The 22,444-nt window shown below is 39.4% G+C and overlaps 1 protein-coding gene across 1 annotated transcript in view; it reads right to left on the reverse strand.

Moving 5' to 3' along the window:
* Positions 1-761: 761 nt before the first annotated feature.
* Positions 762-22,444, reverse strand: part of LOC101849884 (protein vav) — a gene marked incomplete at its 5' end in the record, with an annotated part of 30,478 nt that continues 8,795 nt past the window's right edge. The window contains 13 exon segments of the mRNA XM_005108834.2: positions 762-868; positions 1,479-1,636; positions 2,889-2,979; positions 4,316-4,403; positions 6,274-6,396; positions 10,371-10,513; positions 16,028-16,087; positions 16,462-16,592; positions 17,213-17,254; positions 18,464-18,517; positions 19,496-19,527; positions 20,688-20,777; positions 22,122-22,231. Of these exon segments, the coding sequence (XP_005108891.2) occupies positions 818-868; positions 1,479-1,636; positions 2,889-2,979; positions 4,316-4,403; positions 6,274-6,396; positions 10,371-10,513; positions 16,028-16,087; positions 16,462-16,592; positions 17,213-17,254; positions 18,464-18,517; positions 19,496-19,527; positions 20,688-20,777; positions 22,122-22,231 (1,173 nt within the window).

Genomic DNA, 22,444 nt, shown 5'->3' on the forward strand with positions numbered 1-22,444 from the left:
TCTCCATCCTTCAGCTGGGATGCTGGGTTCAATTAACCGCTACAGATTAAAGGCTTGCAAAGCAATTGTTATGTTGTAGTCGTTGGTGCTGATGCTTAACGTTTCACAGTTCATGATGCAGGACATTTAAAGGTTCCTTCATCAGGACACTTGAGATGCAAGTAAAAACCCAAAGGGAAAAGAAAACCAAGAGTCCAGACCCCAATCAGACTCAAACTGTGATCCTCCTTGAGGCACAAGAAACATTTGTGATCCACTGCACTGTAGCAGCCGGGGCTGAAAACCCTTAACATTCAATCCTACAACCTAACAAACCAGACATGCAGCATTTCAGTACGATGGAAATAACACCTCATTTACATAGCGGATCTTAAACACTCGCAACTAATCTCAAGCCAGCAAGAGATTAGTGACAGCTGCCTATATGCCCTCTCAATATCTTTCTCCCTCAATCCTTGCATTACTTCCAGCCCAAAACATATTGACTGCTCTGTTATGTGTCAAAATGGTGTATGGCTGAGTCTTTCATAAAACAGACCAACATTTCAACTCACAAACTTCCTGCTGTAACAGTCTACTATCCCTGCTCAAGACACATAACAGTAAGCATCCCTTGCAAAAACACTACAGAAACGGCCGCAGTGATGTCATCCGTGATCAGTCTATGTCCATCGTTGGCAGCTTGTGGCAACAGGACACCACTACCAGCAGCTGTGGTCGGAATTTTCCTCCATGTCTCCCTTGTCCTATTGTCTCCACACCCCCCGGATGTGTTGTGGATTGGAAAGTTGCGAGAGTATCAGCTCCAAGCGTGGGCTCAGCACGGCTCATCTTCCTCTTCCACATAGGCCAGTGGAAAGTAACCAATCTGCAAAGTCAGGAGAGAGTCATAAAAACCTGCGCTTGTTCATTTTTAGGCAATAATCATTAAAATAATAAAAATAGATGGCATGTACGTAAGGGGGTGGGAGGGGGGGGTTATATTCAACTTTTAATTATATTTTCGAAAGCTCAGTGTAAGACTCCACCATGTCACTTTTCAAAAAGGCGTACGGCGGAATCTAAGCAGTCGTTTTGTACTTTTGAACGCCCTGTTCGACACAAAATTGTCCACCCAAACATGGAACAGTTGGACCACATGAGGTGAGGACAGCCTACACAGAGTCAGCACACCTTTCAGCAACATGGCATAAATAACAGGTTTGGACAAGACAAAAACTGGGGGGAAAAAGTTCAAAGGGGAAAACTGCACAGAAGTATTCTGCCTTTGAAGAGGGGAAAAAGGTGGACAAAAGTTAATATGTACAGGTATATGGGGGGGGGGGGGGGGACAGAGACAGAGAAAGAGAGCGACAGAGAGTGTAGGTGAAGATAGAGCAACGAACATTACCAAAGAAGTAAAATGAGAACGATGAGTGATGACGAGTTATTTCACATAGTCGATCAGTCATCACCAAACACCATGGGAGACTACTCACTCTATTCGTCCTCAGGTTCTCTCCCTTCCACCAGCCCTTGTCCTCTCCCGTTTTACTCAGCACCTTGACCCTGTCGCCCACCTGGAGCGTCACCTGGGAGGTGGAGGTTGCTGCGTAGTCGTAGATGGCCACAGCAAAGCAGTGCACACGCGCGTTGGCTGAGAGGAAAGAACAAGTTTCGAATGAGTGAAAGAAACGGAACGTAGACTTAAGGTCACCCAACCGTTGGAAAAGCCTTTTGTTTTTGTTTCTGTGTAATGTAATACCATACTGGGGTATAGAACAAAGAATATTCTAAGAGGAGAAAGGTTAAAGGGAGCAAAAAAAGGGGAAAAAGAAGGTGAAAACAATACGTGTCACGACGTGGCGGAATCAGGCACTTGTCAATTTTGGGGCATATGGAGTTATTTGTATCATCTTAAAGGTTGTTCATTTGTCTTGCTTTCGATGAAAAAATTATCCATTTATCTTGAATAGAAGTGAAGATATTTGCAACTGAAGAAGGTGGGCTCGCCTGGTTTCAGAAGTAAAATGTGCAAGAAAATGGCTGCCAAAGTTTGGTGACTTCTATAGCTCAAGAGTCCTTGGAAACTGCAAATTTACATTTTCCGTGCTTTTAATCAACATTTTTCAATAAAATCCACACATGTTTCTGAATGAACATACGACAAGGTGTTGAGCTAAAAAACAAAAAAAATTATTTTTAAAAATTCCAAACTGGCTGAAAAATGCAGATTTCTTTAATTTCATTATTTTAACGAGCGCCTGATTTCACCCTGATGCCTCACATTATATCATGACAGAAAATCTGAGAGAAGAACAATCTTCTACATTTATATCGCTCTACCCAAGAGTTGGGAGTGAGGGTTGTGTCCTGCTCCTACCTAGGGACAGCCAGATGGGATCAAGCATAGACATCAAACAGAAAAATAAATCAACATCATGATTAATCCTGCATGCCATTCTAAACATTTCATCATCATCGCTCATCATCAAATTTTAAACAATTTTCCCTTTCACCCATTTTTTTTTTTCTCAAAGAAAATAATAATTACCACCATGTTGGCACAATATTTTGCAAATCACTAATATCTGGTGCAATGTCAATTTTAATTTAAAAGACCAAAACACATATCTACCCGTTACTTATAAATGTTCCAATACGACGTACATTATCTCTAAAAGCAACGTCCCCCTCCCGCCCTAACCACAGACAATACCCAATACTGCAGAAAAAAAAAACAACTTTCGTTTTGGTTTAGTAAGAGTTTACGGCGCTCACAACTGTATACGGTCATATGAGCGTGCAAATAACTTTCGAAGACCACCTTTTTCAGCATGTCATTGTCCTGATAGGCACACGCTCAAAGGCCACTCTGACTCCACAACAACAACAACCCTTTTACTTACTCGCTACTTTCTTGTAGGGATACTTCAGCGTTGTGCACACCTCAGGGAAACTGTCAGCGAGTTCATTCGCCTGGTAAAAGTCAACCAGCTCCTGAAAACCAAGTGCACAGTGGTTGAAAAAAAAATCAGACCCACTTATTCATGAAAGAAAATGTACAGTGAAGACTTAAAACTGTGGTTTCAGTAAATCAGTTCAGTCTAAGAATGAGTTTTACAGCATTTGCAAAATAATAAAGTCATAAAAATGCCGAAGATTTGAGGTGTAATAAGAGAGTAAGGTACAAAGAAAAGAAGGAGAGTTAAGTAAGATAAACCACACCACAGCGCCCACCAACCACCCACTGGGCAAGTCAGCACACAAACAAGAGCTACATTTCACAATTTCATAATGCTTGTAAACTTGTAAATTAAAAAATGTTTTAAGCCTTCATTGATGCTATTTTGATAACAAATGAAGCAGGCTGGCTCAAACAGGCCTATCATCAGGGCCAGCCTGGGCGCAGAGACTAACAACATCCGAGCAGAAAGGCCAAGATCTTCATCTTAGCTTTTTCTGTAGTTGGACCTTTTGGAAATAAAACTAATCTGTCCCTTGCTATTCTGTCTGCCTAAGTTGTTTTGGTTCCAAGCCAGATTTATAAGACTGATTCCTATCTTCTGTTGGGTATTCCTCTTCTGCTCTTTCCGTCTACAACTTTTTACTGAACATGTTTTTCAAAAGAATTACAACATTTGATATGCCTAGAGTAGTTCAGTCGCAGCTTGATTACATTCTCGAGGAGTGTTGGCGGTTCCCTCACTGACTTTTATAAACTATCACGGGAGGACAACAAAGTGACAACACAGTATGTACTGTACAGCCGTCCAATGCTTTACGTCTACAATCAAAAGTGAGGGCCACAGAAGAGAGTTCGCCAGTACCCACCTCATCCACCCATCACTCACCGACTAACTGGCATAAAGAGGCTACATGCAACAAAAAGAATCCACAAACTACCAAGACAAAAGGAGAGGTCATTGCCAAGAATGCCTCCGAGGTTTTGTGAAAATACATGAAAATTTACAGTTTCATTTACAAACAAAAGGACACTTACAACCCACAACTTAGGTGGGGATACACAGGAAACAAATACACAGAATCATAACTGCTGTTCTTACCTTCTTTCAGTAAAAATAACAGAAGTTTAGTTTTCGTTTTAGTAGACGTTTTAAGGTGCTCGCAACTGCATAATGTCATATGAGCGCCAGAAGATTAGAGGTGTTACAAGAGAGTAACCAACATAAAAAAGAAGAAGGGGAGATAAATATGATAGATGTTTGATAGGAAACAAGAAGCAAATCACACCAGAGCACCCGCCAACCACCCACATAACAGAAGTAACAAGAAGAAAAAAGAAAAGAGGAAAAGCATCACCCCTGCACATTACCTGCACTGTGGTGAAGAACCTGTGAGCTGCCAGATAAAAGCCACCCTCCCCACGGTTCACCTTAATGTGTCTCACAGCATTGGCGTATCTGGAGATAAACAATTTGACAGTTAGATTTCATTTTACTTTTCGTATCTTTTACAGCAGTTGCAAAATAAATAGGTCATAAAAGCGCCCAAAATTAAAGGTGTTACAAGAGAGGAGTAACAAACTCAAAAAAGAAAGAGGCGAGAAAAGGATGATAGACATTTGATACAAAAAAAGGAGTAAACCACAGTAGAGCACCGGCCAACCACAGATTTTAAAAAATGTACAGAAACATGGGCTCCCTCAGAAAAGAGAAACATATCTACACAGTAAGGGTCATTTATTGCTATGAACACAAGGCAGGGGGAACAGATGAAGACATCAAGGTCAGAATCCAAAAGGCAAGAGCAGCATTCATCATTCTCAGGAATATATGGATGTCTAAGGAACTGGGATTGAACACCAAACTGAGGATCTTCAAAACAAACGTGAAGACTGTTCTACTGTATGGTTCAGAGACATGGAGGCTCACAGCATCAGCAGCAAGGAAACTGCAGAGCTTCGTAAATGGATGCCTACGAAGGATAGTGGGGATCAAGTGGTACGATCGAGTCACGAATGCTCAACTGTGGGAGAGAACAAGCCAAAGGCCAGTACAAGAAGATATTCAGGTGAAGAAATGGAAATGGATTGGACACACCCTGAGGATACCCCGGACAAGCATCATCAGGCAGGCCTTAACATGGAACCCACAAGGAAAGCGTAAGAAGGGAAGACCTAAGATGACATGGAGGCGAGCGGTATCAGCGGAAATTGAAAAAGCGGGGACATCATGGAAACAGATAGAAAAGGATGTTCAGGACAGGCTTCGCTGGAGTAATGTTGTTGATGGCCTGTGCTCCACTGGGAGTTAAAAAGGGCAAGAGAGAGAGAGACTGCTATGAACAGCAAGACTGATGACCAGAAACAACACAGAGAGAGTGAAATGGAACGACTAACCAGAGGTGTCTTCTGATCAACCCCAATATTTTTTGGGGTGGGTGAGAATAAGTAAGAAGTTTATCAGATTAAGAAGGCACTCTCGAAGGCCAACTTAATCTAAATATGAAGATAAATATCAACTCAATGAGGACAATTTAGAGCACAGAAAATAACAAGACAAGACAAGAAATAACGGAGGGAATTTTTTTTTTCAGTAAAAGTTTTACAGCACTGTTACAAGAAACAAACACAAAAATCGAAGGAGGAGCAAAAAGAACAATACGTGCTTGATAGGAAAGAAAAAGCAGACCACAACAGAGCACCCGCCAACAAACCAGACAAATTAGAGCACAGAAAAAAGCCACAGTCAAGAAACAACAGAGGGGGAAAAAAACAAGACCTACCACTAGGCCCCATCAAACCACAACCACTCTTTTCACAGAGACCTACCCCCGATACATAATGTTTTCCTTTCGGCCAAATGTGTACGTGCTTGGAGAAAGGTCCCAGTTGTCGTAAATTTTGGATATTGAAATAAGGGCATATTCTTGTAGCTAATTCAATGCTGAACACGCTGATTTTTTAAATTTCTTAAATATTTTGAGTATTTCAAAGAAATGCCACATTTTGTAACACAGGGAGTAAAATCAAAGTTTGGAGAGAAAAAAAACTTCTAATACATTTTTAACCCTCTGTGAAGAAAATGTTGCAAAAATAATTTTTTTCAATACCTAGCATAAAATATAAAATCCTTTCCATTTGTTATTAAAAAATGGTTAAACGTACGTTTTCAGATGGAACTAAGTTTTTGACAAGGTACGACTTTTTCTGGCCTTTCCCCCCTGTTGCTCAAGACATCTTTGCCGACAACTGGAATCTTTCTCCAGGCACACACACAAAATAGTGACACACAGAGGAGTAGTGAGATGTTCACTCAAGCTCTGACTTACTTAATACTAAGACTCAGTTCTCCTTGCCGTGTCGGGTTCTTCGTCACTCGAATGAGAAACGTGCCGTCTGGCAAAGGGTCCAGCACCTTCTGTGCTGTGGCCCGCTCCATCTCTCCAGAGTACCTGACAGACAAGCCATAAGTTTGCGATATCAGCAGACAATTTTCACAGAATGCTCTTAAAGGAGTTACACTGCAATGTCTAAGATGGAGAAAATTTTTTTAAAAACCTTTCAGACAGCAATTTCCTTTCTAAATTACTCAAGACTTCAAAATTTTGCAGGAGTAAAGGAATGAAAGTAATCAAAACATTGAAGACTTTAAATGGAATATAGAACTTTGTTTATAGGAACAAAAATGTAACCTAACTTACAAATGAATATAAAGTGGAAGTTGAGTTCTTCTCTTCTAAAAATACTGTCCTCGGTAACAAAAGGAGAAAATGTTTAATAGCATTAAACAAGTACGGTCGGTAATGAATTGTGATAAATAGATGGCCAAGACAAGTGTTGCTGAATGAAAGATTAGAACAAGGGTGAAAATTAAAAACAGTTACATGCTGAGTTCATGAAAAATGTTTACAAAACATATACATCCAAGGTGTCGCTAGGAGATGCCAGCCAGTGCGAATAAATGTCCATTCATCGTGTATGAAGTGATTTAATTAAGATAACGAGGTGATAAAAAAAACATTCTTAACAGAAACAAAACCTTTAAAAAGTGCAAAAATATTTGAGGATTACTAGGCAAATAAAACTTTACAGCTTTGTTTCATTAAATCATGAGAACAAAAAATGAAAATTTCAACAAAGCCTGAACATCTTACCAATATGCAACCTACCTATATTATACGACATTCAGCCAGAGGTAGACCTAAAACTAGCATCAACTGCTTCTCAGCAGATGTTCACATGAACCATATTCATCTATAAAAAAAAGCAATTTTTCCAAAAGGTAAAATCCAAAAGTAACAATATAAGCCTTTCTTGTAAATCACATTCCTTTTTGACCGTTCGGTGACATGAAAGAAAACATTGGACTGAAATATCATGAACAGAGCCACTTTCCTGGGTTGTACTCTTGAATTTTACACCAAATAGCAAGAACATTTGCCCAATTACTACTTGAATTCAATCGTGTTGAGCCCCCCTCCATCAAATCAAAAATTCACTCCCTATTATATGCCCAACCTACAAAATTGGACAGATGTTAGAGTCAAAGTATACCCCTTGTATTCATGTGAGGTTGTGCTACAGGCTAGAACATATGGTGAACACAAAGCACACCAGTAGCCCGGTGGATGAAAAAGTACATCCTCCTGCTGCAATTTTTATGAGATGAATGCGGGTCACAACACTATGCCGCTGACAGGTCATCGTTAGCCAGTGTCTTACTCCTCCATCGATACAATTTCTATTATTTCAGACGGGGGGGGACTTCTTCAATTCAGCCAGTCAGGGTCAACCAGTGCTGAGCCGTATACAAAAACATTCCAGCAGACAGAGCTATTCAATTTATTTTTTTCTTTCATTTTTTAATTCCCAACTCAGGAATCATACTCACGCCTTCAGCGTGTAGTGGCAAAGTGCCTACCAGCAATATGACATTCACTCACACTTGATGTTAAAATACAAGATCTACAAACAGACTGCTTTAGCTACACAACTCTTAGTAGCTCAGAAAAGTGTGGCGAAAATGACACGTCACAGTCATAAACATTATAATTGCTCTCAAAAGAAACATCATGGCTATACTTGTGATTTCACGAGCTGTGACCTTTAAATCCTGTTGAAATCTCAACAACTGAGAAAGTTTTATATGAAAGTTGCGGACACACATTTTAAAATGGCAAAAAAAGAAAACTTTCTCACTGCTGTGATCATGACCTGTCTTCTCCAAGCACCACCTTGGCTGCAGCAGCAACAACAGTAACAATAACAATGGCAGCAAAAAATGCATAAAGGATACTACAATCAAGTATCAATCAACCACAATGCTGTTAGCCATCTATGATCTACCAACATGGATTCTCACAACATCAAGAAAGAAATTCACACTAATACCACAAGGGACCTGAGAATAACAAAGTTAGTTTCAATACTCAACTTAAGATTATGTAAGGAAAGGCAAATTCACTCTATGATATGGTAATTTAAACCTAGGTAACGTTAAAAGGACAAAAAATTAACATTAAAAAATGCCCCTACCTCCCCCCCCCTCAACTGATGAAGCTGTTACATCAGCACCTATGATAAAGAAGACTATTTCCCAACAGAAACAAACAAGGGAAAATACCAACACTGCCAAGAAGTAGAAGGGGCAGGCCACATTAAAACATCCTCTAACCCCCTTAACGTTTCTAAATATGTTATTAACATATTATGTGTCCATTATAATTTATGCTATTTATGCTATTGTCACAGGAGCCTCTCATTATCATAAAATTGACACGCTTTATGTGATGTGACTGTGAGCATAACGGCATTTAACACTGAATAAAACACCCGCCAACCACTAACCCCTGTACCAACAAACAAATGTTTAATGTGTCCTGCGCGCTCATGACCTTATGCAGTTGTGAGCACCGTAAAACACTTACCCCCAAAAAATTTTTTAAATAGAACTCGATTATTCTCAGGCCACAGGCAGTCAGTATTAGTCACAACATCCAACATTCCTGATCTACCAAATCTCACAACAGCATGACACCGCTCTAGTCTTCGCAACTGTGTCAAGATGCTGTTATGACTAAGTGAGGTGGGAGAGAATGGATTTCCCCTCTGTCGTCGGGCCAACATTACAAAAACACAGCACAAGTAGTTTTTAATTTGATCTGTAAAACTGTACAAGCCTAGAATACTTTCCCTTTCTCCTCCCCCCCCCCCCCCAACCACCACCACCACCACCACCAAATCTTATTTTCTTTCTTACAAAACTTATTTTTCAAAATTAAAACTGTATTTCCATCTTCGCACATTACTTCATTCAATCATTTCACAAGCTTCATGCTTTTTGGACCTTGTCAACAGACTTAACACGGAAATCTCTGCCAACAGTAAACCGTTCTTCCTTTTCAAACACATGCTGACTGTCTTTTCACAATTCCTGTTTTGCCCTTTACCAAAAGGAGTTTCTTCCAACTTATGACCTTATTCACTCCCACCATACAGACTCCCTTCTCCATCTTTCCCCTGTTGTTAACATTTTAAAGTCTAGAACACTCTACCGTAATAGAAAACTTAAGCTCTCTTGATGAAAAATATACAGCAGATATCTCCAAGCTTATTTCATTCTAAAGTCTTATAAAGATACAATTTTATATCACTTTCTTATTCAATAAGAGGGCAAAGCGGAATATGACATTCCATCAGAAAAACGGAAATTCTTGATAAAATAAACTTCCTCCCAGGGCCATCAAACCCACCTCTTCTGCACTCAAAGGAGAGGAACCTTGCCATCACTCAGCAACAAATGCCAAAAATTAGACATTTTCATACAGATGCATTGTTTCCTTATCAAAAAGTCCACGGCAATTACATTCACGACCATGACCCACCTGCCAGTATTCTCTGACAGGCAGTTCTAGCATAAGGAACAATCCACTATCTACATCATCTGTGCACCTCTCTGATGCACTGAATCAAGTTCTCTTGGATTAATCCATTAATTAAACTGACAACAGCTGTCAATAAAATACTTTTTAATATTTATTTAGTAATTTCCACCTACATATAGTGCCACATTACACAGTAAGCTTAAAAATCCTTCCTCAATGTCCATGTAATAAATTCTAAAACCTTTCCCACCACTCCCTTGATCAAAAAGCGACAGTAATAGAATCCACCTCAAACTGCAAAAAAAAAAGTGTTTTTTAAATCTTATCATATCATAATGGTAGTGTCCGTTACATATCAATAAACTCCATCACTATTTTACAATAAAAAATAATTTTGGTACGTCTGAGATACACACATTGACCAAACGAGTCCCACGACAGAAGGGAAATAACCACCCCTCTCCCATCAGGCCACGCAACACACACGAGCAGCGGTGACAAGAAAACCCTGGCACACTAACGGTTTCCGCTACAGTACGTACCACGGGAATGCGTTTAGGTTGGCTATATTGGCTAAGCTACCACGGTGACCCAGCGAGGACTCCATCTGGCCAGTCCCCGGAGACTGCGGCGGGGCAAACGCGCCGTTAGCCGTGTGGAGATAGCTGTCCTTGCGCTGCAGATTCTAGGTAGTATACACAAACAACACAAACACTGTCATGCATCAGAAGGAGAACATTCTCTTCTAACACAGAAGATTAGGACAGTCGGGAAGGGAAGGGAAAAAAAAAAAAACACAAAAATGTCTTGACCTCGACATTCTGGACTGCTTGCTCCTGAAAAAATGTCTGCACCTTTGTCTTCATCATGAATTGATGAGTGAACATGAAGAACTCCCAAACACATGATCAGGAACAGATATAGGACAACAAGAATCCTGACCTTGAACAGAACACAAGACATTTAATCTTGAACTAGCAAACACATTTGTAAAAAGCAAGAAGGTTACTTATTCTGCAGTCTTAATTTTTTCAAAGCTTGAGAATACCAATCCCTAACAAAAGCAATGCAACTGCAAAATACTTTACAACGTAAAATAATTTTGAAAATTGTAAAGAGCAAGCGGCAAAGAAAAAAATTAATGATAGAATACTCTTAGACACAACAGATGATGTAAAAAAAAAAAAAAAGGATTATTTTAAGCAATAACAAAAGCAGAGTATTAAACACAAAGCTACTTTCAGGTTCTTTTCTTCTGTCCATTTTCCCACACAGTTGACTAACAGCTCAAAGTGCCATGATAAAATGAATCTGATCACCTGAATAAAGCTCCAGCAAAGGAAAAGTATTGGCAATGCCAGAAAATTTTGTCCAACTTGAAAGAACAATAAGAAAATGAGTGAAAAACAAACGTTCAATTCTTTTCCTCCCAACTGACTTCTTTCTTCTCAAAAGCCAGAGGCAGGAAAATCCATCCCCACTGGCCTCTCGCTGAAAGAGGGCTAAGACTATAACAGAATATTTTTTTCTTCACCAAGCAAAGTTCTTGGCTGAACATTTGAAGAGTTCAGGGGAGGTGAGGTGTGAGGAGGAGTGGCATAACTCACTGTAGGTTTTGTTTTCGTGTGATCTCCCAACATGACACAAAGAGTCATTTCAGAGGTGGGCACAGCAGGTTATGTATACAGTGAGTGGAATGGTACGAGTGACGATATGGACGGTGACACTGTGATGCATGACAAGACAACACACGTAGTGAGGTAAGATCAGAAAGTTTAAGTGTGGTTTTATGCTACTTTCCCTTCAGTTAGGACTGTTCATGTCTTACGTGCTGATCAAGACAATCTCAATCACTCAGGAGGTTTTGACCCTGCCTTCCAGAGCTAGCTGGGGCATTGCATCCCAGCAGAAAGACAAAGACACTCCAAAAACTACATTTGCTCTTTCATCTTTTCTGGCCGACTAGGATCGCTTAACCGTTACTCCAGAGACATCAGTAATGCTTTTTTGAACAGATTAAAGTTCCACAAGAGGCTAAACCTGCTATATAACATCCACCTAAGACAAGACTGAGCCGAGAGTGAACAGCACCATGAAAACTGAAACAAACAAGTCAACGAATGAATGCCCCCTAGTGGAATTCGAACTAAAACCATTAGCACTTTTATCCAGCATGGCACCATCCACTTCACACAACCAGTCCAGAATGACATGCAGTGACTTCTGGTACAGACAAAACCAAGTGAAAGATGGATGAAAGAGTGACAGAGTGAGCAGAACTTTTTCCATGGCTGTGTACGACAGTGCAGTCAAATGAGTGTGTGATGGTGCGCATTTGTGTTAAACCAAAGATAGTGAATAACAAGATGGGCCACTCAGCCAAAAAAGTGTCCGCAGGAAGTATGCTCTTTGCTTCAGATGGCGCTGCAGTCTGTTTTGAAGCTCTCTTTCGTTTTTCCAGAAGAAGAATAGGAACAGCACCTCCTTGCGTGCGCAGATCGACTGCTGTTCATCAGCAGTTCGGGTACGTTCAGTGCGGAGTTTTAGTTTTTTTTATATTTTAATGACCTCTCGCCTTTCATTCTAAAGTCAAATTAAACGATGAAAACCATCACCCTTTCCTCCGAAAGAGGTTTTTTGTCAGCGTAACCATTTTAAAAAAGCGTTCTTCCAAAATTTATCCCAAAACTTGCTAGTTTCACTTTGATTTTTTAAAAACTCAAGTAGGGTAACTCTGTTCGCAAAGAGTGCGCTTTTGTGAAGAGGGCGCCACCAAATTTTGAGGACACTTTTTTAATTGGCTCAAAGAGAGAAGTGGCCCATCTTGTTTTGTACTATCTTTGGTTAAACCAAAACAAAGAGAGTAAAATCGGCTGAGGTCAGACTATGTGGAGCTGAAAGGTGACAATCATGCAGATTAAATAGACATGAATATATTAGCACATGTATACAGAAAAGCTGGATCCAGAACTGGTAAATACATGGAGGCAGAGGCCATCACCTCAGACCAACTGGTTCAAACACCCCACAGTACAGTCAGGAAAACATTTTGGTACACATCTCCTCAATCTATATTTCCCATATCTTGAAATCTATCGCAGGAATGTACTGGAGCAATGATATCCCAACTTTTACTGAAGGAAGCTAAAACTTCAAATTTACAGTGCAAACTTAAACTTCATAATTTCACAAATGAAAATTTTGTCTCATACCTTACTGAAGGATTAATACATTTTTAACATTTCTAACCATGTTTTTGATTCCATTTGATCTTGTAAAAGCATAGGAATACCAAGCATAATAAACTGCAATACTTTCTTAAGCAGATCATTTCTACATAGCCGTTCTGTCCATTTTCCCACACAATTGACTAACAGCTCAAAGTGCCATGATAAAATGAATCTGATCACCTGAATAAATCTTCAGCAAAGGAAAAGTATTGGCAATGCCAGAAAATGTTGTCCAACTTGAAAGAACAATAAGAAAATGAGTGAAAAACAAACGTTCAATTCTTTCAATTCCTCAAGCTTTTTAAACCTACTGCTTTCTGTCAATGCTAATTCCAAGTCATCACAATAGGTACTCATTTAAACACACAGGCGTGAAAACAATTTATGTACATGTCTTTCCCATGTAAAACATTCTAAATCTTTTTCTCCCTCATAAAATGAAAAACTACTGAATTTTATTACGGTACACTAATATTTCACTTAAAGTGTTCTAATTTTTTTTTTAAAGATGTACTTGCACAATCACAGCAACCAAGTGCGGATGGTAAAACATTTTTGTGTAAAATTGTGTACTTTGGAAAAGTTCAAAAGAACATATCCTGGAAGCATAAGATTTTCCTAAATCAAATGTGGTCTTCTCAAGAAAATAGAACTGGCCATAAAAAAAAAAATTCATAAGCAAACCTTAGTAAAGAATTTGCTTTAAAAAATTTTTTAAACGATGCCAACTCTACCCCACTGCTTGTCAACTTCTTTACAGCCAGCACCCACTTATGCCACTTTTCAGAGGCCACATTTCTCGTACCGCCGAACTACATGTATATCCAAACTGGACACTAAATAACATAGCATCCGTCACAACACGGATGACTCCCCACTGCCTACAAAAGTTAGTAAATTGCCCCCTGGTGGGCAATACCATCCCAAGTTGGCAAACACTGCTCTATCACACCCCCCCCCCACCAAATCTCCCCCAACCAATAACCTGTGGTACAATTGGTCTGAGGTGACGACAACCACTGCTAACTGTGGCACAACAATCAATCTTGCCCCACACGCTACAAGAGAGGAACCGACATCCATTAAACAACATCCATGGAACAACATTCAACTGCACAGGCTCAAGGAAAATTAATTATTCTTCACACACACCCCTCCCCCCCCCCCCCCAAACCGCCAACTTTCTTCACAATTTAAAACATATTATAGAGCCTACTGTTACCTGCTGATATTACAAATACCACAGAAGAAATGGAATTAAGCTGATTGATTTTCATCATAGTCAGCAAGTGTTTGTTTTTGAGGGAGGTTTCTATTTCAGCGGAATTTTTATTTCCACATATATCATGCTCTTTCCAGTTCTTCAAAAAACAATAATTTAAATAGACTTACTTCTGGAAAAGAAAAATTTTGGTTTTCTATCTACAAGAAAGGTACTTTTAGCTTAGATTAATAATTCAGATTTAGCTGCCCTCTACAAATAAACTATTCCTTGAGTCTGAGCAGCAACAACACCAAAAGAAGCATTCCCAACAACAAAAAGTAACTGAAAATGCAGTAGAAACATTTTGGGGGGGGGGGGGGGGGGGCGGGGGACACGAAGGGGGCTGGGCTTAAAAACAAGGGAGATTGGGGGAGGGGAGGGGAGGGGGGAGATTGGGAGCTTGCATCATCTGAGAGCTCCCTACCACAGATGAGACGGAATGCTCTGTCCTTCTTTCTGATTGGCTGAGGAGGCAGCAGCCGCGGCAGAAGCAGGAGGGGTAGCTTTGTGCTGGGCAGCGGCCGAGGCGCCGTTCTGCACATTGGGCTGGTGCTCCTCATAGCCCCGGGGAGGGGCTGTGGCCTTGAACGTGTCGGTGATGATAATGTGAGCATAGTGACATTTAATTATGATGATAATATGGAAAGTAACAAGAACAAAAACAATACCGAGAATAGTTAAATCCTATTTCCACATTAATTCAGTGGCCTTGCATGTGACAGTGACAAGGTGATAATAAATAAATACATTAATACTAAAAACAACAACAACAAATAACAAAATGAATGAAGTAATTAAAGAATGACATTAATAATAATCATAATAATAATAATCCTCATCCTCCTCATCATCATCATAATAATCATAATAATACAAATGGTGGGCACTGTACAAGTAACCCCCCCCCCCTCCCCCTCAAATCTTTACACACTTTTTTTCTTCATGCAATAAATTCCAAGCTGAAAAGCCACAGTGTCAGAAATGTTCAGTTAAGGTCTGGTCTCGCCGCCTGACTTAAGCACTTCATTCTCATTATTATTCACAAATCCTGTTTTGACAATTCATCACTTTACTTCCGTACTGACAAGTCAACGAGAAGCAATAGTAGAAAACAGAGACTACCGTACTTACTTTTCCTCACAAAAACGTACCTTAGTACTCAGACTCTTAAAAGCAGACTCAATGTTTTTTTACGTGCTGGTGGGAAGCTACGCTATCCATTACACTACAGACACTGCTTTTTATCCTTTGAAAATCGTCACGACCCAGAGGTCGAAGCAGCAAAGGATGGCTTTACAAGTGAAAAGTCAAAAGTAAATTTCAAATCACTTAAATACGTAATAGACACAAATGCAATAGATTTTTCTGACTAAAAAGGAAACCCAGCACATAGTATCCACTCGTACTAGCGTAGATCCCACCTATTTGAGTAGTAGACCCAGGGGCCAGGGTACAGCAAAATTTGAACATCTTTCTTGCTCGTTTCATTTTTCATAAATAATGAATCACTTGTGTGTGTGTGTGTGTGCGGACAGTATGAGGATTAAATAAGGATTTACAAGAAGCACCCTTTTCAATTGAATCCCTCACAAATACCTTGACTTGTCTCAAAAAAGTTTATAAACAGTAGTTCACCAAATTAAATAAGAGCTCTAATGATATCATCTGAGGGGTTTTCAAGGTGAGCGTGACAAACAAAACTCACCCCTTTTCTTTCTGTGACATAGCTTGCTGGGAAGTGTCCCTCTTCACCTCTGAACCGACCCTGGAACAAATTTTTTAATAGAAGACAATAAGACAACAGAATAAATGGGTTTTTTTTGTTTTTCAGTAATGACAAGCAAAATTGACACAACAACTGCTACTGGGTGCATAGAAAAACAAGAAAGACAGAAACACAGACCGAAAGGAAACGAAGCAGAATGTTTGAATGGTGATCTCCAATCACCAACACAAAAAAAAAAAATTAGAGAGAGAGACAGAGAGAGAAAGAAATAACAAAGCTAGAAATCTTTTTTTTTTAAAAAGAAGCAATGAACTAGAAAAAGGTAAACAAAAAACCCCCCAGAAAGTATAAAAAACAAAATCAAAAACCCCATCTCCGAGCACAAGAACTTTCGACACGACTCAAATACACACCTTCCACCAGTTCTCATCGGTTTTCACCAACACCTCCAGCACATCATCCTTGGCGAAGTAGAGAGGAGGCTTGAGGCGGCTCGGTGGACTCGGGTTGCCACGGTAACCTTTCTCAGCCCGTGCTTTGGTAACTGGAGGAGGGGGGGGGGAGGAGAAGGAGGAAAGGAAAACATAAATTGCCCGAGTTTCAGTTTTGAGTGAAGAGAAACATGCCCACAAATAACAGTTATTTATTCAAAGGAAAGGTCAAGACAACCAGAGAGAGAGAAAGAACAAGGTAGAAATCTGTGACGTCTTGAATATATCTCAACTCAAGTTTGGGAGGAGACTTCGTTCTTTAGTTTAGTTTTAGTAAGGGTTTCAGTTTAGTTTCATTTGGTAGGAGTTTTACAACGTTCACAACTGCGTAAGGAAATATGAGCATGTGGTAGTTAGGGTTTTTACAGCACTTGCAACACAAAAAGGTCATAAAAGTGCCCAAAGTTAAAAGTATTACTACTCCAGAGAAACATATAAAGAAAAGAAGGAGAGATAAGTGATATACATGTTTGACAGGAAAGAAGGAGCTAATCACACCAGAGCACCTGCTAACCATCCACTTCACTTAATTCTTTGAAATAATGGAATCAGGCTTGTTCCAATTTTAGATGGAGATATTTTTATGGGACTTTAGAAATTCAAGAAAACAATGTCCGTATGTCTATAAAATTTAACACTAGAAAACTTGTCAGTGAAACCAGGAAGTACTTACCAACATGCTGTGGCTTGTCTGTTCTGGGGGGTCTTCTTGGAGCTACAGAAAGAAAAAAAAGAAAAATCAAATGATACATGTCAGCAATAGAAAAACAAACAAACAAGTGCATACGTGTCACGACGCGGTGAAATCATATATTAAGCTAAGATAGTGAAAGATCTTGCCAGCATGCAAATGTAAGTGTTTGAGCTTCAGTAAAATAGAGGCTGATACTGATGTTTCCCATGAAAGAAGGAACATTTGAAAATAGCATCAGCTGTCAAGAGTAATGATGAATTCATGAATTATAAAATATAAACAGCTTTTTTTTTGTTGGAAAAAGGATGTCTGCCACAGTGGACAAACAATGGGTGGTGTGCTGTTGTGTGACAACAGTATCATAATATTATTCATCAACACTTTTCCCACTGGTAACTGTTAGTACCCTTCGTTTAGTTTTATTAAAATTTTACGACACTTGCAACACAATAAGGTCATATAAGTGCCGAGGAATAGATGTGTTACAAGAAAGTAACATACACACACAAAAAAAGAGGAGAGATAATGATGACAGATGTTTGATATGAAAGAAGGAGCAAACCACACCAGACCACCCGCCAACCACCCACTGGTTCCCTTCACAATCCCCAAAAACAGTGTAGAAGCCAGTGTTTCAATTGTCCTTCAGATAGTAGGATATTTTTTTAGCATTTGCATTTGCCTGTGGGTGTTGGGGCAGAAATTCACGGGCAGCAAGAACTTTTATTTGTTTAAGTAGAGGTTTTACAGCACTCGCAACTGATTAAGGTCATATGAGCGCCAGAAGATCAAAGGTGTTACAAGAGAGTAACAAACATAAAAAAGAAGGAGGGGAGATGAGGACGATAGATGTTTGATAGGAAAGAAGAAGCAAACCTCACCAGAGCACCCGCCAACCATCCACAGAAAGAACTTTTTAGAAGAAAAGGTGACATCAACATTCAGTACATGCACAAGAGGTGTTTCTATTGTACATTAAGACATATAACACACTTCTTTTCTGCAAGGGTGCAGCAGTCTAGATTAGAGTAAAATCTTTATCTCCGTTGTTGTAAAGCAGACACGCATAAGTATCCTGTAGAAACTTCAATAAAGTAAAGTGGTAGATCTTACCAGGGGTGCCCTCCAACTACCTGCTATACTACACAACATCATTTGGGATTCAGTAGGAAGAAAAACGACATACAAACTGACAAAGAACTTGACGAGTTAACTATGAGAAGTACTTACGACTTGTTTGAAAAGGTTTCCCAATACATTCTTTATGCACTGCTTTCTGAGAATCTGAGAAACAAAATACAGAAACACAAAACATATTAGCATAAAGCTGATTCTTTGAGGAGGGGGGTTCAGAGTGAAACAACGGATCACTATAGAGAAACATTAAAAACTGTTCAAACAATAGTAAACATGTCTTTGTCTCTCGCAGAGCTGCTTTCTTCAAAAATCTATAACAGCATCAATAATACTTTTTTTTTAAATTCACAAAAAGATGCCTCAGATACGCTGTTGATGGCAAATTGATATGACAGCAGCCATAGGATAAGAGCAGCAGCAACAACAAGGAGTAGAGAATATAGAAGAAGCAGAACACACTACAGTCCCCATCAATCCCCGGTTAAAAAATGTGACAATGTAGGAAATTTCCCAACAGATGTCTATTTTGTTTGTTTGAGTAAATAGAAGAACATCTACACAACAAGGGTCATTTAGCTCTAGGTTCTATATAGCCGATGGCTGGCAAAACGCCTTTTTCTTATTTACAGTAATTTTGACTAAAAAGGCATTTTTGTAAGCCTAAATATTAGAGAAAAGGCATTCTTCCATAATTTGAATTCTAATTTATTAAAAAACTATTCTCAGTTTCACTTTGATTTTTTCACACAAGTAGGTAACTGATCAGGCATTGATTTAGCAAATTTAAAAATTGGCTCTAAACATGAAAAAAAAAAAAGGTGTCTTGTCAGCCGACAGCAATATAGCGTACAAGTTAGGCGGTTCACCATCACAATCAGTAGATGCAAGTTCAATTCCCATGCTGGGAGGCTTTTTTTTAGTCAAGCACCTCATTGACTGGTGGGACGCTGTATCCCTCTCGAGAAGGGTTAGCCATGACACGCAGGGCGGAAGCCCACCTCCTAATTTACCTAAATTGTGTTGATGGGGGTGTAAAACATCTACACTTCAGGTACAGGGTCTCTTCTCACAATATCATGTAAAAAATAACTACCAAAGAGCAGGCTTACAGCCACTGTTCCTTACCTGCACATAAATAGCCCTGGTAGAACATACCCCTGAAAAGAGAAGTTCACAAAGACCAAAGATAAACTTTTTGTTTCAGAACACATAAAGAGAAGTTCACAAAGATCAGAGATAAACTTTTTGTTTCAGAACACATAAAGAGAAGTTCACAAAGATCAGAGATAAACTTTTTGTTTCAGAACACATAAAGAGAAGTTCACAAAGATCAGAGATAAACTTTTTGTTTCAGAACACATAAAGAGAAGTTCACAAAGATCAGAGATAAACTTAATGTTTCATAACACATAAAGAGAAGTTTGTTTTGTTTTAGTAGAGGTTTTACGGCGCTTGCAACTGCTTAAGGTCATTTGAGCGCCAAGGGGTGGATGTCAAAAGAGAAGTCCTAACAGGAAATCAGGCTTACTCTGCTAACCTCTCTAGCTTCAACAGCACAAAGTCTGCTTCGACTATCAAGGCACCCCAGAAAAAGCGGGTCACAAGAGTGTGATAAACATACAAAAGAAGTAAAGGGAAAATGACGATAGTAAGGATTAGGAAAAAAAAGAAGCAGTTCCCTGTTGCAGTTCAGGCACATTAATGAGCATGACATTGATGAATCAGCCCATTTACAATTCTACTGAGTATATGAACATGTTAATGTCCCCTCTTTGGGAATGGCGTAAAGACGCTTCAGTCAGTAGCACTGTCGGGGGGAGGGGGGGTGAGAAGTTTACAAAGATTAAAGAACAAAATTTGTTTCAGAACACATAAAGAGAAGTTTACAAAGACCAAAAATAACTTTATGTTTCAGAACTCATAAAGAGAAGTATAAAAAGATAAAGACCAACGTAATGTATCAAACACATAAAGAGAAGTCTACAAAGACACTAACCCCACTGCATCCTTCATTACATGCAGCACAAAGCACAAGACCATAATTTACTGCAGTTACACTGCACAGGTGCAATAGTCTAGACAAAAATTAAAGTGGCGCACCACAGCATTTAACAAATGCAGCAAGCATTACCGCACTCTAATCAAACGCATTATCTTTGCAGAGTAAACCAACAATTTGTCCACAAAGAGTGCAACAAGAGAAAGCTCTCTGGGAGGTTTTGGGTGCAACTTCATCGATTTTTCAGAAATTAGTATCATTTCATTTCCTAAAAAAGCAGAAATCACCATCACACAGTCCAGCCAGACACCAGCTCACCTGAGTAGCTTGCCGCAGACATCACACTCCCTCGGCTTGTCAAATGTGTGCATAATGAAGTTCCTGCCCGCCGCAGGATTGCTGTTATCTCTGTGGGAGGAAAGAAGTGAGCAAAGGGTTTTACTTTGGAAAGACATTACTGTATAGCAGTCTTTATATAGCTGCTGTCAGATGTGCAGACTCTGGGCACCAGTCTATTGACTCGATGCTATGCTGTCGTGGGTTGAACAGATGTCTTTAAGAAGGCATTTATTTATTGTTTTAGATCAACAGTTTTCTGGTATGTACGATTGTATGTATATGTGTGTGTATATATATATATATATATATGTGAGGTAGCGAGGTGGAATCAGGCTCTCGTCAATTTTTGGGCACGAAGAGTAATTTGTATCATCTTAAAGTTTGTTCATTTGTCTTTATTTGGGTGAAAAAAATATCCATTTATCTTGAATACAAGTCCAGATATTTGCGAAATGAAGGAGGTCAGGGTCACCTGTTTTCAGAGATAAGATTAGTGAGAAAATGCCCGCCAAAGATTAGTTATTTCCTTAGCTTAAGAGTCCGTGGTAACTGAAAATGTACATTTTTTGTGCCTTTAATCAACGTTTTTCAGAAAAATCAATACAGAAATGAGTTCTCTAATGGCCGTAAAAGGTGTTGAGCCCAAAAACAAAATTTTGATAAAAATTCACAAACCTGCAGAAAAATGCAAGTTTCTTCATTTTGATAATTTTGACGTGAGAGATATATATATATGCATCTTAATCTTTCCACGACAAAACTTTGTATTTTGGGACTGCGTAGCCTTGGAGGAGTTGAGGGGTGGAGGAAGTCATCAACCATCTACTGTAGTTCAACGATGGAATGTGGCGTTTTCACACAAGACCAACCTCATATTCTTAATTTTACAACACAACTTCCCTTGGCGGATTTCGCTTTTTTTCATTTCACAGACTTATCTCTACTCTTTTTATTTCTTTTAGTGAGTTTTACAACGCTTGCAACACAATTAAATCATATAAGTGACTAAGATTAAACGTTTTACAAGTGGGTAACTCACACCCAAAAAAAAATGAGAAGAGATAAGTTTTTTTAGTTTTAGTAGACGTTTTACGGCGCTCGCAACTGCATAAGGTCATATGAGCGCCAGAAGATTAGAGGTGTTACAAGAGAGTAACAAACATAAAAGAGAAGAAGGGGAGTTAAGGACAATAGATGTTTGATTGGAAAGAAAGAGCAAACCACACCAGAGCCTCACCAGCTTTCGATTATCTTTACTCACAAGTACTGTTTTAGTTTCTGATTCAATGGTCATCAAATTCCTCACTGTAAACTTGGTACTTTTTGTTTTTTTCCCATAATCTGTAAAAAAAAACAAAAAAACAACCCAACCCAACCCAACAAACAAACCCCATAGGACAGAGAGTGACTTACAGAGCTAAGGCCACAGAATCCTTCCACTTGTCTCTCTGGTCACCGGTTTTGGCAAAGAACGAGAAAGCGTTGGACTTGTCCTGCTTCACCATCAAGAACGGGTAGCTCCACTGATAAGATAAGATAAGATAAGATAATACTTTATCAAAGCAGCTATGCTTATCCTATGCACATGCACACACACCCACACACGCACACACACACACACACCCACACACGCACACACACACACACACACACACACACACTCACACACACACACACAAACGTGCGTGCGCGCACACACACACACTCACACACACATACACACACACACAAACGTG

The sequence above is a fragment of the Aplysia californica genome, unplaced genomic scaffold, assembly GCF_000002075.1.
Source record: "Aplysia californica isolate F4 #8 unplaced genomic scaffold, AplCal3.0 scaffold00725, whole genome shotgun sequence".
NCBI classification, from domain to species: Eukaryota; Metazoa; Mollusca; class Gastropoda; order Aplysiida; family Aplysiidae; genus Aplysia; species Aplysia californica.